The sequence below is a fragment of the Sitophilus oryzae genome, unplaced genomic scaffold (assembly GCF_002938485.1).
Source record: "Sitophilus oryzae breed Bouriz unplaced genomic scaffold, Soryzae_2.0 scaffold_1002_pilon_pilon, whole genome shotgun sequence".
In the NCBI taxonomy this organism is placed as follows: domain Eukaryota; kingdom Metazoa; phylum Arthropoda; class Insecta; order Coleoptera; family Curculionidae; genus Sitophilus; species Sitophilus oryzae.
In genome coordinates, this window is record NW_022145619.1 from 692,683 (window position 1) to 707,227 (window position 14,545).

Here is a 14,545-nt window from a genome sequence, read left to right on the forward strand (position 1 = left end):
AGAGCCACTCCATGGCATGCTATATATATGATCGTATCATATTTAAAAGATTTTTTTTCTAAGATTAGAACCATCAACGAGTTGTCATCAAACAGGGTATAAGCCGTGGTATAAGGGTATAATGGTAAAGGTGTGGATCCGGTGGCTGACCTTGAAGCCCATATTTGCTACATTTGATCATCGATACTACGCAAGCGCACATCGTCGATGTTGCCAAATTGCAGTTTATTTTCCAATTATTGCAGTTGATAATTTTTTTTTGAGTGTTAATCAATAATAATACAAATTCTATAATTAATTTTATAATTTCAGATTTATCTTGATATCCAAAATTAAGGAATGATATATAAAATTGTAATAATAATAACATTTATTTATACATTTATATTAGAATTAAAAATTATCATTTACGGATTTTTTCTTAATGGTTTTAAACTTATAAGAATTATTTTTATTTCAAGTTATTTAATTTCTAGTTATTTACAGGCAACAATAGTTTTGATTATATGTATTGATGTATTGAAGTACTACCATGACGAATCTTATAGCAACAATAACGTCAATGGGAGATAGAGGTAATTTTACCTATAATGTTACTAATAGGTATAATATACTTTGATTATAATGTTTGTATCATAATTTCCATGATAATTTCTTAAAAATATCAAGTTAATGGATTAATAGCAATTTTAGACATATATTTTATCGAAGAGTGTGGTGATAAGACTAAAATAAGCTTTATGTTTTATCTTTTCTCTTTAGAAGGGACATGGTTTGTGTCGTAGAATACATTACAGTATTTAATATCGTGTACTTTGATATTCTTTCTCTTAATTTACTGTAATTTCTTATTTCCTATAATGCCAAATCTTGACAATATGGTGAAGGTTGAGTTTTGATCTTATTAGTTTTATACCTGTGTTTATACAAGACCAAATTAAGACTTAGTTTGGGATTTATATTAAGATCTTTCTTATAATATTTGTTATGTCTTAATCTTAATACTATATTATAAAATAGGTAAATGTTAAAATATCTTAATTTTGCATATCCTATTCCATCCTTCCATTAGGAGAAATATGGTTTATAAATCATATATGCTATTCTAAATTAGGTGTAAGAATAGAGAAATCTTAAGGTAGCAGAAAAATTAATGCAATATATGTATAAGCAGAATTAAACAAGGTAACTGTTAATGTTGCTGAAGCTGATTCTACAATTTTAATTACGGAGGCTAAAAGGCCTTTTAAGGCCTCCGTAGTTTTGATGGAATGTTAACAAAAACTATTATGAACATGACATGGAGCTACAGCATTTAAAAATTAAAAAAAAAGAAAAAACTTGGGCACTTCCCGAATTTTTAATAAAGCCCTTTTTAAACGTTGCATAATAATCTAGAGCAATTAGATTAATTATAGGAATCTAGAGTTTTATTTCTATTTAATTTTATTGACTATGAAAATACATAATAAGCGTTCACGTGTTGTGCGAAATATTAAAATAATATAAATAATATACCGTACTATGACCGAAAAAAATAGCGTCAGCGATGACTATGAAATGAAGATCGCTGTCATTTTTTATGTAAATTTTTATGGGAAATGTCCTCAATCGTCATTTCCCAGCCAACTGGACGCCGTTTTTTTGATCATACGGTATATATTGACAAAAAAACACTGAAAAACACATATGAAGGAAAATTAAAATTATTTGTTTCCTACTGAAAATAATTCCAAAATAACTTGCACTCCGGCAACATCGACGATTTGCGCATGCGTAGTATCTGTGACTATATGCAGCAAAAACTCGTTTCAAGGTCAGCCACCGGATCCACACCATTACCGGTATAATATATTAAGCAGAGATAAGTTAGTTGCGTCTGGTAAAAGAAAGGGTATTGGTATTACCTGTATTACCAAGTTATACTCATACCTGCTTAAGGCAAATCCTGTTTCAGCATTGATTAACTCTTTGATTAACTTAACATCCAATCCTGATCCAATCGAAGATAATACCCTATCAACAGGCCGGATAGCTCCGGCCTGTTAATAAGGTATGATAGGGTGGGTTCATACAACCAAATAAACGTAAACAAAGTAGGCCCCGTTAAGATTAGCCCTAGCTATATAGAGGTGAAGAGCCCTAGCAGCACAAAGCGCAATCTCTCTATTTGTCAAAGTCAGAGAATGTCAAAGTCAAAAATCAAGTGGGATCAAAAGTCAAAACAAGAATAAGAGCAAGAAACCAAGAAACAAGAGTCGAAGAGTCAAGGCAGGTCAAGGGTACGCTTTGTGAAGGGTCAAAGCCATGGTACAAAGAATACAAGGTATGATATTGCGCAGGTTGGTTGCTACGTCACAGGTGATAACAGGCGCTATTGGTCAGCACGCCTCGCGCGCCAGTTCAAATCGTCAAGATATTGTTATAAACTTGTTTTTGTTTATATACCGTCATTGAATTATCGCTAAGCAAGTTACTGTGGAGCAGTGCATAAGGAGTCGGGCTAGGGAAGCGAGAGACCGGAGTTCAATCTCGGTCGGGACATAACTTTTTATTTATTTTTTTAAATACTGTTGTAGCCTCTATAGTTTATTTTGTAGGATCAAAAAAGCAACTATTATTCTGTGACCTTTTTTAATCTCTGGTATTATATATAAATTGATTGTTGGTACAATAAGATTTCATTTAATATAAAATAATATTCTACTTTTGAATATGTATCGGGCCCTAATTGTACCTAAAAGTAAAATATAGGATTAGTGATATACCATATTGTAAACTATTTAATATTTCAGTCACTTAAAAGTTAATTTGTATTAAGATGAATACATTACTACCATTAAAAGAAATTTGAGCTATATAATCCTTGATGCGCATCTTCCTCTAAATTTTGTCTTGTATTCGCCTCAACCGATTTATTCTCAAAACCTGAAACATCTACATATAAAAAGAAGCACAAGTCACTAATTATAATAAACTTCACCCCTATCAAATTACTTCCACTAATTATAATAAACTTCACCCTTTGAATTACTTCTATCACAATTACAATACATTCATCTGCATTGGCATTTTCTATGTTCGATGGGAAACAATAAACTTTCCAACATTTTTTAAATGATGTAACAATTACCTCTTGTGATTACTTTTCCATAGATATCCTCATCTCTGTCTCATGTGAATTCAGAGGCAATGAACATCAAAAATTATTTACTATAAACATCGCAAACTAAAAACCTAATAAACAATTTTATACCGAATATAGAAATAAATTTAGTATTCTTACCCATTATCGTCCAAATCCATGTTAATAGATAATTATTATTTTTAAATATATTTTTGGAACTGCTGGTTTTAGTAATTATTAAATTAAACGAACTAAAAAGTCTTAAAAAAATAAACAATTCTTAACCATAACCCTTCTTACCTTAATTTTGGATATCAAGATAAATCTGCAAATTATAGAATTTGTATTATTATTTGATTAACACGCAAAAATAAAATTCAACTGCAAATAATTCCGAAAATAAGCTTTGCAATTTGGCAACATCGACGATGTGCGCTTGCAGTAGTATCCGATAGTCAATGACAATCTAGTCCGTAGTTCCTACAAGCGATATTGGGGGCGCTAGTAGCAGTAGACTTGTCAACAGTGTCAAATTTAAACGTCAATTTCACTTTCCAATATTTAGCAAGGCGCTCGCACTTCTCCTTGTGTATGTGTTTTGTGCCCCATATGCCGCTCCATAGTTAAAAAAAAGCTTTTTATGTTATTTGTGATAAATCCTATGTCACATATTTTCCCATATTTCTGAGACAAACCAAGTTTTAAAATGTTAAATTAAAGTTCAGTCTATGGTTTATTCCAACTTTTTTATGTAATTATTTATTTGAACTTAATATGCATCACTAGTCTTCGATATTCTATTGAATTTAAAGCTCAAAATGACTGTCCCTAATAGAACTCTTATGGCAGTGTTTTGCCAACAATTAGGAGTAACCGAACCAGCATTAAAATTACTTCTTGGAATATTAGCAGGTATTATAATACATATTTTTTGTCGTCTTGTCAATCTGAAACTTTACAAATACCTTATAGGATATCCTTTGGCTTTAATACATCGGTTATACCTGTATAAGAAGAGTGAAAAACTACAATGTGTTTTCTTCACACTGGCTGGTTTAGCAATTGGTTTCTGGAATTTTGGTTGGGGTATATTCCACTGTTTCTTTTCAGTGGTCTTTACATATTTTGTTATTAGTTTACTTAAGGCATCAGCACTGAGCGTGGGAATAGTATTTATTTCTACTTTTTCATATTTGTTAACTGGTATGAGATATTTCATATATATTTTTATTTCTTTTCTTTAGTTAATCTATTTTAAGGGTATATTTTAACAAGCAGTGAGACATATGATATTACCTGGACAATGCCCTATTGCATTCTAGTTTTAAGGTAAGTTTTACATAGTTATATTGAATAAAGTACCTAAACTCCTTTTAGACTTATTGGTGTAGCTTTTGATGCATATGATGGAACATATGCTTCAGGTATTTCATCGAATAAGACTGCATTAAAGCAAGTGCCGACATTATTGCAAATGCTCGGTCACAGTTTCTTCCCTAGTGGATTTCTTGTAGGTCCACAATTTTCGATGGCACAATTTTTGGACTTCTCCAATGGTAAATTTAATTCCAAGGTAATTATAGATTTTTATTTTCTGCATAAATATTGAGAGTATTTAATGGTATTTTAGGGTTCTGATGGAAAAGAACTGCCTCCAGATTCATTAATGGCATCACTATTCAGATTTGGGCAAGGATTGCTTTATTTATCTATATTTCAAATGCTGTCATTTTATGTGTCTGATGACCTATTAATTTCGGACGATTTTGCTCAAATGTGTATATTTAAAAAGCTGATTTTAATGGGTCTTTGGGGAAGGTATACTCTGTATAAATACATATCATGTTGGTTATTAACAGAAGGAGCTTGCATCATGTTTGGTATGGTTAATAGTTTAACTTTTTGGTTTATTTTTAACTTTATACGTTTATAGGTCTGTCTTATAATAAAAACGATAAAGGTGAAGTAAAATGGGATGCTGTGACAAACATAAATTTGAGCATATTTGAAAATTGTACAGAATTCAATCACTATATACAATCATTCAATTTGAATACAAATCAATGGGTAAATTTACTTCTGTTCACATGAATTAACAAGATAATTGATTTCTTTTTTAGGTGGCTAAATATATCTATAAAAGATTAAAGTTTTTGGGTAATAAGTATGTGTCTCAAGCATCAGTTTTACTATTTTTAGCAGTGTGGCATGGGCTTCATAGTGGATATTATTTAACGTTTTTACATGAATTTATTGTTATATTTGTAGAGAGAGACGTAAGTACTAAATATTTAGTATACAAGGTGGTCCGAACTGTATTCTGGAAACTTTGCCAGCATATTCTGCATATAAAAATAACTAAAAAGGTTCATATAAATGTATGTCCTAAAACGTTTCGTTTCCGAGATTCAGGGTGTAGAAGTTTCATTTTTATTTTTATTTTTTCCAAATAATTTCTGTACTAACATAGATATTAGGATGAAAATTGGTGTTTGAGAGTTTTTTGACATGAGAAATTTAATTTTGATGTCAATATGACTCTGACTTGTAAAGGGCGCCATCTACATATTTTTAACTGGTTTGAAGAGTAATAACTTTTCGTCTGTACCTGTATAAAACTACAGAGTAAAACGATATACATTTACGACGTTTCTTACGTAAAAAAGGTCTCTTGGTAAAAATCGCTTTGAGTAATGGTTCTCAAGATATTTGGAATCGAAATTATCAATACCTGTCATAAATGACATTGACATAAATTAAACATGTTGACTAAATAGTTGTTTTTTACACGTACGGATGAAAAGTTATTGCTCTTCAAAACAGTTAAAATCATGTAGGTGGCAAGTACTAACAAGGTAAGTACTACAAGTAGGAGTCGACGTTAGCTCAGAAATTATTTGGAAAAAAATCGAAATAAAAATGAAACTTCTACACCCTGTATCTAAGCGACGACGCATTTTAGGACATACATTTATGCAAATTTGTTTACTTATTTTTATGTGCAGAATATGCTGCCGAAGTTTCCGGAATACAGTTCGGACCACCCTGTATAACTGAACTGATACAGAATCTAGTCAAATAGATCTATATAAAGTTAACATATGGTCTGTCTAACGAATCAGTGAAGATTTCGACAGACAACCAAAAAATGACAGACACAACTGTCAATGTCGGGGTACTTCTTTTTGGACAGACTATAAGACGAAAATGAAGCTTAAATTCGGTGACAATTAAAAACAATAAAAACGCTTATTACACAAAAAAAATCAATATTCTATAGTTTTAATATTTTATCATATTATAGGTAAAATCGTTTGTGAAATCAAATCCAACACTAGAACAACGTTTAAGAAACCCAATAGTTAATATTATTGTGATAGTACTACTCAGATTATACACATTCATATTTATTGGATGGGCACTCCTACCCTTTGTATTTTTACAGTATCCCAGGTAAGATTTTTGTAATTATTTTATGACCAATTAAATTTTAAATATTTCAGGTATCTAACGGCGTTTGCAAATTGCAACTATGCTGGAATTTTCGTACATTATCTATGGCCAGTTGCGTACGGTCCACTTCTTAAATTCCTATTTAAATTTGTTAGTACTGATGATGTTAAAGATAGATAGACAAATAAAATTGTTGGTTGTAGTAATATATTGTTGTATAATATACCCGATCAATAATGTTGAAGAGATAACACCTCCACTCTGTGTAAAACAGGGGATTTAGTTTTCGTAGGATCAGAAATTTTACATAAAATAATACGATTTATTACAGCTTCTTTGACAAACGCCTTTTAAAAATTTAATATACAAGATGGTCAGAATTGTATTCGGCAAACTTGGGCAGCATATTCTGCAGATAAAAATAAGTAAAAAAGTTTTTGTATGAAATCACGTCCTAAAATGCTTCGTTTCGGAGATACAGGGTATAGAAGTTTCATTTTTATTTCGATTTTTTCCAAATAATTTCTGAACTACGGGCGATATTAGGATGAAAATTGGAGTCCACTTGTAGACTGCGCCACCTAAATGTTTTTAATTGTTTATTGAAGAGTAATATTTTTTCGTTTGTACCTGTATAAAACTACTGTGTAAAAAAATACATTTCCGTCATTTTTAACATACGAGTAACCCTTCTCGAGATATTTGAAATAAAAATAGTCAATAATACATGTCATTATTGACAAAAATAAGCATGTTGACTAGATAGTTATTTGACCGAAATGATAAATTTGGGAACTTTTATGTTTTTAAATTAAGCATAAGTTTTTCTAAAAAAAAAATTATAAAACAGTTTCTGTTGAACCTTTTTGGCATAGAAACATTTTAAATTTATTATTTCAGTCTAATAAATACCTAATCCACGTGTTTAATTTTTAGTATATTGAGCATAGTACAAGAGCTAGTAACGTCTGGAAAACAAGTATTTTAAGAAAGCTGGCTCTTTGATATATATTTTACTATGCTCCCTGGAACACCGTGCGAGTCGTCTGGCTGCCGATAGACGTTCACTACTGCCGCATTGAAAGAAGTTAAAAAATTTATATTAAAGAGCCAGCTTTCTTAAAATACTTTCTCGAAAACGCTGCTAGCTCTTACACTATTATTTCGATTATTAAACATCTCGAGAACCGTTACTCGTAGCGATTTTTACCAAGACATATTTTACGTAAAAACGGCGGAAATGAATATTTTTTCACTCCGTAGTTTTATACAGGTACCGACAAAAAGTTATTATTTTTCTAACCAGTTAAAAAATATAAGGTGGTACTCCCTATAAGTTAGGAGTCATATTGACACCAAAATCAAATTTCTTGTGTAAAAAAAAATCCAATTTTATTTTAAATATCAAGTTCAGAAATCACTTAGAAAATGTATCTCTAAAACGAAGCATTTTAGGATATGATTTTATACGAACTTTTTTACTTATTGTTATCTGCAGAATGCGATGCCGAAGTTTCACGAATACAATTTGGATGACCCTGTAAGTAATTAAGGAAAAGAAAAAAACACTTGTTGGTACATATATTTTTATTTTGGGAAGTATAAAAAGAGTTATCATGCAAAGGTAAAATATAATGCGTCGACATTTATAAATCATGGGAAAAAGGAAAATACCTGAGCGTCATCCTCCTATACAAGATCCCCGAAGTCCTAACGCTACGCATTCGCTTTCCTAATCCTAGATAGACTAAATTAGGGGGGCGACACATTCCAAGTTCGAAATCCCACTCAGCAAATATAATCTGAGCGATATTGCAATTCCTAATAATTTCACGTCCTTAAAAAAATGCCAAAATCCTTTAAAAATGGAACATATCCTTTTACGTTTATCCTTTATCCTCCAATATTACCAGATTTCAGACCTGGGGTAAAACATTAATTTTAAGTATTGTTTAGTTAGAAAATGTTTTTTTTTGGTTAAGTTTTAAACAATGAAAAACGCAAAAAAGAATGAAAAACTCAAAACGAAAAATGACTTCCAGCTATAAGTTCTTTCATATTTGATATGGATAGTGAATCAGAGTGAAATATTGATTGTATGGTATGAACTTAAATCAATGTTTATAATAAATTACCTGCACATTTAATATAGTCACTCTAAGGACAACTTTAGAGTTATTCAGTTATATGATTTATATAAAAAAAATTCTGGCTACTTGACTTCAGTTATAACAAAGAAATACAAAATAGACTAGTTGTAGACGATATATATTTTTATACTCTTTTTTTAAACAAGATATAGCTGATAATCATTTGTTGCCATACTGCATTTTAAATAAAAATAATGTTAAATTGCAATAAACATACTTATTCAGATTAACATATATTATTTACCATTGTTCCACGTTATCCTTAGATCCTATCCTTTTCTTTTTTACAAATGTGTTCCTATGTTCCTTTTCGGACATCATTTTCCAAATATATTTGTAACCGTTTATTATTTCCTTTTATGTATTTTTGACATTAATATTATTTACAGCCGTTTGCACAAATGCTTCTTAAAACCGTATAGTAGTCATAAATACCGTAAGATCGAAAAAAAAACGGCATCAAAGACGGCAGGGGAACGACAATCGATGATAATTTTAGCGAGGTCAATCTCTAGAAGTCATTTACTAAAAATCGACATGAAACTTGTTAAAAATTAACACTGATTATAGTAGATAGATTAAAAAAGGATAGAACGTTTCAAGACATACAAATCTATTCCCAAAAATTTTTTTTTCCTTGAATTTTAAAGTGCACCATTTAAAAACCATTTTTACTCAATATAAAAATAAATTACAACCTTCTTGAGGCCAACTGGCAATAAGCGCAACTATAAAAAAGTTTTCTATGGGTAAAAAGTAGTTACTTGTAACAAATAGTTTCTTTTCAAAAATAAAAGAGTATGGGCCAAGTCTAGGGCTTGACTCGCCAAAATTATCATCGATTGTTATTCCCCAGCCGTCTATGATGCCCTTTTTATTCGATTGTATGGAACCTTTGCCAAGGTTCATTTAGTGTGTCCAAAAAATAAATAATACTAAAAAAATCTGATAGGGAAAAATTTGTCATTTCAAGTTCATTTTTCTAGTCAAATTTCTTCTCTTTTTAATTTGTCAAACTAAGTTTGCCAACAAATAACCTAGTCAATATTAAAGATATTGACTAGGTTATATCGAAAATAAAATAGTATAATTTTTCAAGATATCTACGTAAAAATGTAACTTTTAAATAAGATAGTAAGATAAGGATAGTTAATTAATTTTAATCAATTAACTTAATTATTTACCTAATTGTGTAATAACTACCTAATAGCTAAAAGTTAACATAAATTTTAGGTTCGCCTTAATTTAATTAACTCAATATAATTAGATTAACTTTATATGTAATTATAGTTAATTGGCCTAATTAAGTAATTTACTCAACTAATTAAACTAACATAATTAGGTCAATTAATTAATTAATCAAAACACCATAATTAACAACACGATTAGGTTAATTATTATATTTTTAATTTTAATTAAGCTAGTTAATTAACTAACCTAATCTTGGTTATTATTTAAACAACCTAATTAATTAAAATGATTATAAAATTAACCTATTAAATCAAGTTAATTATATTAAGGCGAACCTAAAATTGAAGTTAACTTCAGCGTAAGCGGTGCAAACGGCCGTAAACGGGCATGTAAAGGAAAGATATAAAAGTTACACGTTAATTTTTTTTGTTTTAAAAACAAATGTTTAGTGTTTGTCCAACTTGACAATCTCTCCTCTCATATCTACTCCCTCCTAATATAATCCAGTGATTTCAGAAATTTGCTCCAATGTGATTTTGACCAGCCAGTATTTTCCTTTTTTATTTTATCCAATCAAATTTATCCCACGACGCCTCGACATTAAAAATAAAAAATGTATTAGTGTAATTATATTTGCTTCTTACAATAGTTCAACATAACAAAGGCATAATTGTAATAAAGACATTTTTACCAGCGCTATTCCAATTCAAAATAAGTAACTATATAATATAGATATATTTTAGAAATGACTACCGTACCATTGCATCAATTTGTTTTTTTTTAATGAATAAGAGGAAAAAATAAACTTGCATTGCTCTCGATTTCTAACTTTCTTTTTATATCAAATAAAAACTGGTTAGACAGCAAATAATTTAGGTAAAATATATTTAAAAATAACCCAACGATAATAAATCCATTATCATTTAAGTAATTTTATGAAATTAGTAAAATATAAACTAAGATAACTATCTGATATGACAAAAATATTCAAATTATATAATTGAGATTAATTTTAGTATTAACCTCATAAAACTTAAATTATTCTCGTTAGTTAAATAACTAATAGAACTTTCAAGAAATATTCCTGATTTATTAAAAACTAGTTTAAAAATTAAGACAATTTTCGTTATAAACCAGACCTCCTTCATTGTAACAATCACCTAAAAATAAAAAGAAAACTTAGACCCAATAATTTGTCGGTTTTATTTTATTGTTATCAATAAATGTAATTAGTTATTAAAATTACTATAAGTATATACATTTCTAATAAACATTTTGTTGTCCTTCCTTAATCTACAGGGTGGTCCGAATTGTGCGAAATTTCGGCAGCATATTCTACTGATAAATAAAAGTATAAAAAGTAAAAAAGTTCATATTAATCTATGTCCTAAAATGCTGGGGTGTATGCCATGAGAATTTAATTTCGACATCAGTATGACTTGCAGGGGGCGCCATCCACATATTTTTTAACTGGTTTGAAGAATAATACCGTCTGTACCTGTATAGAACTATTTAGTGAAGAAATATACATTTCTGCTGACTAACTGTTCTCAAAATATTTGGAATGTAAATTATCAATACATGTCATTACTGACAAGAAATAAACATGTTGAGAGAGAGAGACTAGATAGTTATTTGACTGAAAGGATAGTAAATCTTTAGTGAAAAATATGATGAGACAGTTTCTGTTGAACCTTTGGCTCAAAAACATTTCAAATTTATGATTTCAGTCTAATAACTATCCAGTCAACATGTTTAATTTATGTCAATTATGACAGGTATTGATAATTTCGATTCCAAATATCTCGAGAACCATTACTCATAGAGGTTTTTACCAAGAGACCTTTTTCATGTAAAAAACCGCGTAAGAGTATATTTGTTCACTCAGTAGTTTTAGATACGTCACAGGTGCGGACGAAAAATTATTATTCTTCAAAACAGATAAAAAAAGATGTAGATAGCGCCCCCTACAAGTAGAAGTCATATTGATTTCAAAATCAAATTTCTCATGCCAAACAACTCCCAGACCCCAATTTTCATCCAAATGTATATTAGTTCAGAAACTATTTGGGAAAATCGAATTAAAATGAAACTTCTACACAACAAAGCATTTTTGAATATAATTCGGACCACCGTGATTTAAAAAAAATGTCTGAAATAGACTGTATAGATATACGAACCTGTTAAGAGCGAGACCTGCTTCTGGAATAGCTACGCCTGACGGGACTGTACGTGGGAGAACCACGACGACGCGGCGAATAGGAACGAGATCGGGATCTGCCGCCCGACCTACGACCCTCTCCGCTTCCACCTCTGTCCTCTTTTACACGAATGTACGAAACTTCACCCTATAAAATATATAACAGCGATACAGTTTTGAAGAACCCTATAAATTTTGAAACCAGTAAAAGTTGCACATCTTCAAAATATTTGACGAATGAACGTCGCAAAATTTTTTACTTTACTTTTGACAAGAGTTTAATAACTCCTGTTTTTTAACTAGCATATAGGATTATAAGAAAAATGAAAAAGTGCGCTCTATGTTTCAAACAAATTTTCATTTCTAAAAATTTAATTTGGTAACAGCTTTAATTAAAGACATGAACATCAACTTTTATTAATTTCTCTATAATATCCATTTCCCAGCATTAAATTAATAATATATTTAGATAACATACCTCATGACTTCTAAATCTGGAATCGTCCAACTTTTTAATAGCATATTTCATGTCCTCATATCTTAGGAACTCAACGACACCGGAGCCGTCCTTGAAAGCATCGGCAAAACAAACATCGCCAGCTTCCCTCATGTGATCCTGTATTGATAATTGGGTATATTAAAATACGGTTTAAGGGCGGATTTACCCAATTCCTTAATTGCTATTCCTTAATTCTTATTTCTTATTCGCTAAATTATAAAAAGATAAAATACGTGTTATGCAGTTAGTTTGGTTATACAATGTCTTAATCTTTAATTCTTAACCACGGTTCGTAATTCTTTATTTTGAAAGTTCCCAACTTTTAACTTTTTAGCGATTAAGGAAAACGTGTAGATGCGCATACGTGAAATTCTGAAATGTTAATTTTTTGTGTATTTTGTGAACTGTTGTTCGTCCCATTCCAAGGAAGACATATCTTGTATTAGAGTTCCAAAATTGCCTTCCATGTCCTTTCTTCTATTCATGGGGCGAACCCCAAATCACCTACAACCTCGGTGGCGATTCACGAGAGTAGCGACACAACAAGCCATGGTTATAAACAAACCCGAAAGTGCTGCAATTTTTTGTATGGACCTCATTGCACACAATAACACAGCGAAGCAAAAACGATTTGATTTGATCTACTAGTGTCAGTTTTAAGAATTAAGAAATAAGGATTAAGACATTGGTTAACTGTCTCTAAAAAAAGGAATAAAGAATTGTGTATTAAGAGTTACAAATTACAGACTAAGAAATAAGAATTAAGGAATAGCAATTAAGAAATTGGGTAAATCCGCCCTAACTATTGTAAAAATACTCATACTTTTAAGTCTTGCCAAGAGCCACTAGGTGGTAAACCCGTAACAAGTACTCTGTACTGGCTTCTGCGTGCAGGGGGGCCCCTGGCGCCTCTTCCACGTCCGCCACCGCCGCCCCCCCTAAAACTGCCTCCGCGGCTTCCACCGCCTCCACCACCACCACTACCGCCTCCTCGAGGAAATTCAACCCTTAGTCGATAACCATCGTAATCGTATCCGTCCCGGGCGTGAACAGCATCTTCGGCGTCTCTGATAAACACACAAAAAAGAAAAATTAAAAGAATAATATCAATGGTTTTTAAAGGACATGTTCCGCCATTTTGTTCAAAACCTATTTGATGTTTTAAAATTATTTATTAATTATTAATAGGTACTACATGAAAATTTAAGCTATTCTTACCTAGGATCTTCGAATTCTACAAAAGCAAATGGTGGCCCTCGTCGATTCTTCAAGTCGACAAAAGTCACTTTACCGAACTTGTAAAACAAATCTTGTATATCTTTCGTACGAATATCCGGAGGTAAATTGCCTACATATATTCTACAATCGTTACGACCAGAAGACATACTTAGTACGTAATTAAGAAAATTGACACGGAAAGAAAATAAATAGTTATATTTTAAACAGGAACGAATCAAAAATTCACCAACACGAACGCAACGATGACAGCAAATTGCGAAAAACAGGAAATTGACAATTGACAAGCGTCAACTCTGTACCCTCTGCATGTAGTCTATGGTCAAATTAACTGCAGAAGGGTAACCACGATGTCGTCAAAACTGTTGACGTTGACTAGTTCGAAAATTGCTGGCGCCCTCTAGATCACTGCTACTCTTTATTTTTAATCTATGGCATTTATATTCAACGGGAAATTTAAAATAGCATATTAAAAGATTATTTAACAGGGGCACTTGTTTGAAAATTAAAAATCATTTACAAAAGTCAGTAATATGAACAAATTGTTTTACTTCAATTTCAAGCGTTGAATACCAGGGTTATTTCTAGAAAGTGATTGTTCGATTACGTCAAATCATCGCTATACTTACTACGTGGATGCTTATGTCATGCTTATGTCACTCCTGAAGAGACCTCCTGTTTAACGCCCA

At 31.0% G+C, this 14,545-nt stretch overlaps 2 protein-coding genes across 3 annotated transcripts; one reads left to right on the plus strand and one right to left on the minus strand.

Moving 5' to 3' along the window:
• Positions 1-3,698: 3,698 nt before the first annotated feature.
• On the plus strand, positions 3,699-6,788 carry LOC115886780 (lysophospholipid acyltransferase 5). The gene is made up of 9 exons (XM_030906096.1): positions 3,699-4,039; positions 4,100-4,330; positions 4,387-4,456; positions 4,505-4,700; positions 4,758-5,007; positions 5,061-5,194; positions 5,248-5,403; positions 6,432-6,580; positions 6,631-6,788. Exons 1-9 carry the CDS (start codon positions 3,946-3,948, stop codon positions 6,758-6,760), a joined length of 1,410 nt encoding a protein of 469 aa, XP_030761956.1. The 5' UTR covers positions 3,699-3,945; the 3' UTR covers positions 6,761-6,788.
• A 1,361-nt stretch (positions 6,789-8,149) lies between these two features.
• LOC115886853 (serine/arginine-rich splicing factor 1) lies at positions 8,150-14,132 on the minus strand. 2 transcript variants are annotated; one of them, XR_004050967.1, is made up of 6 exons: positions 13,839-14,132; positions 13,444-13,687; positions 12,600-12,737; positions 12,102-12,269; positions 8,975-11,081; positions 8,150-8,502 (listed from the first exon to the last, which is right to left on the minus strand). XR_004050967.1 is itself a non-coding variant. In XM_030906199.1 (5 exons), the coding sequence occupies exons 1-4, from the start codon at positions 14,003-14,005 to the stop codon at positions 12,105-12,107; spliced, it is 714 nt and encodes a 237-aa protein (XP_030762059.1). In that variant the 5' UTR covers positions 14,006-14,132; the 3' UTR covers positions 8,150-11,081; positions 12,102-12,104. The 2 variants fall into 2 exon arrangements, 1 of the variants encoding a protein (XP_030762059.1); XM_030906199.1 differs by having other exon boundaries at positions 8,150-11,081.
• Positions 14,133-14,545: the final 413 nt, after the last annotated feature.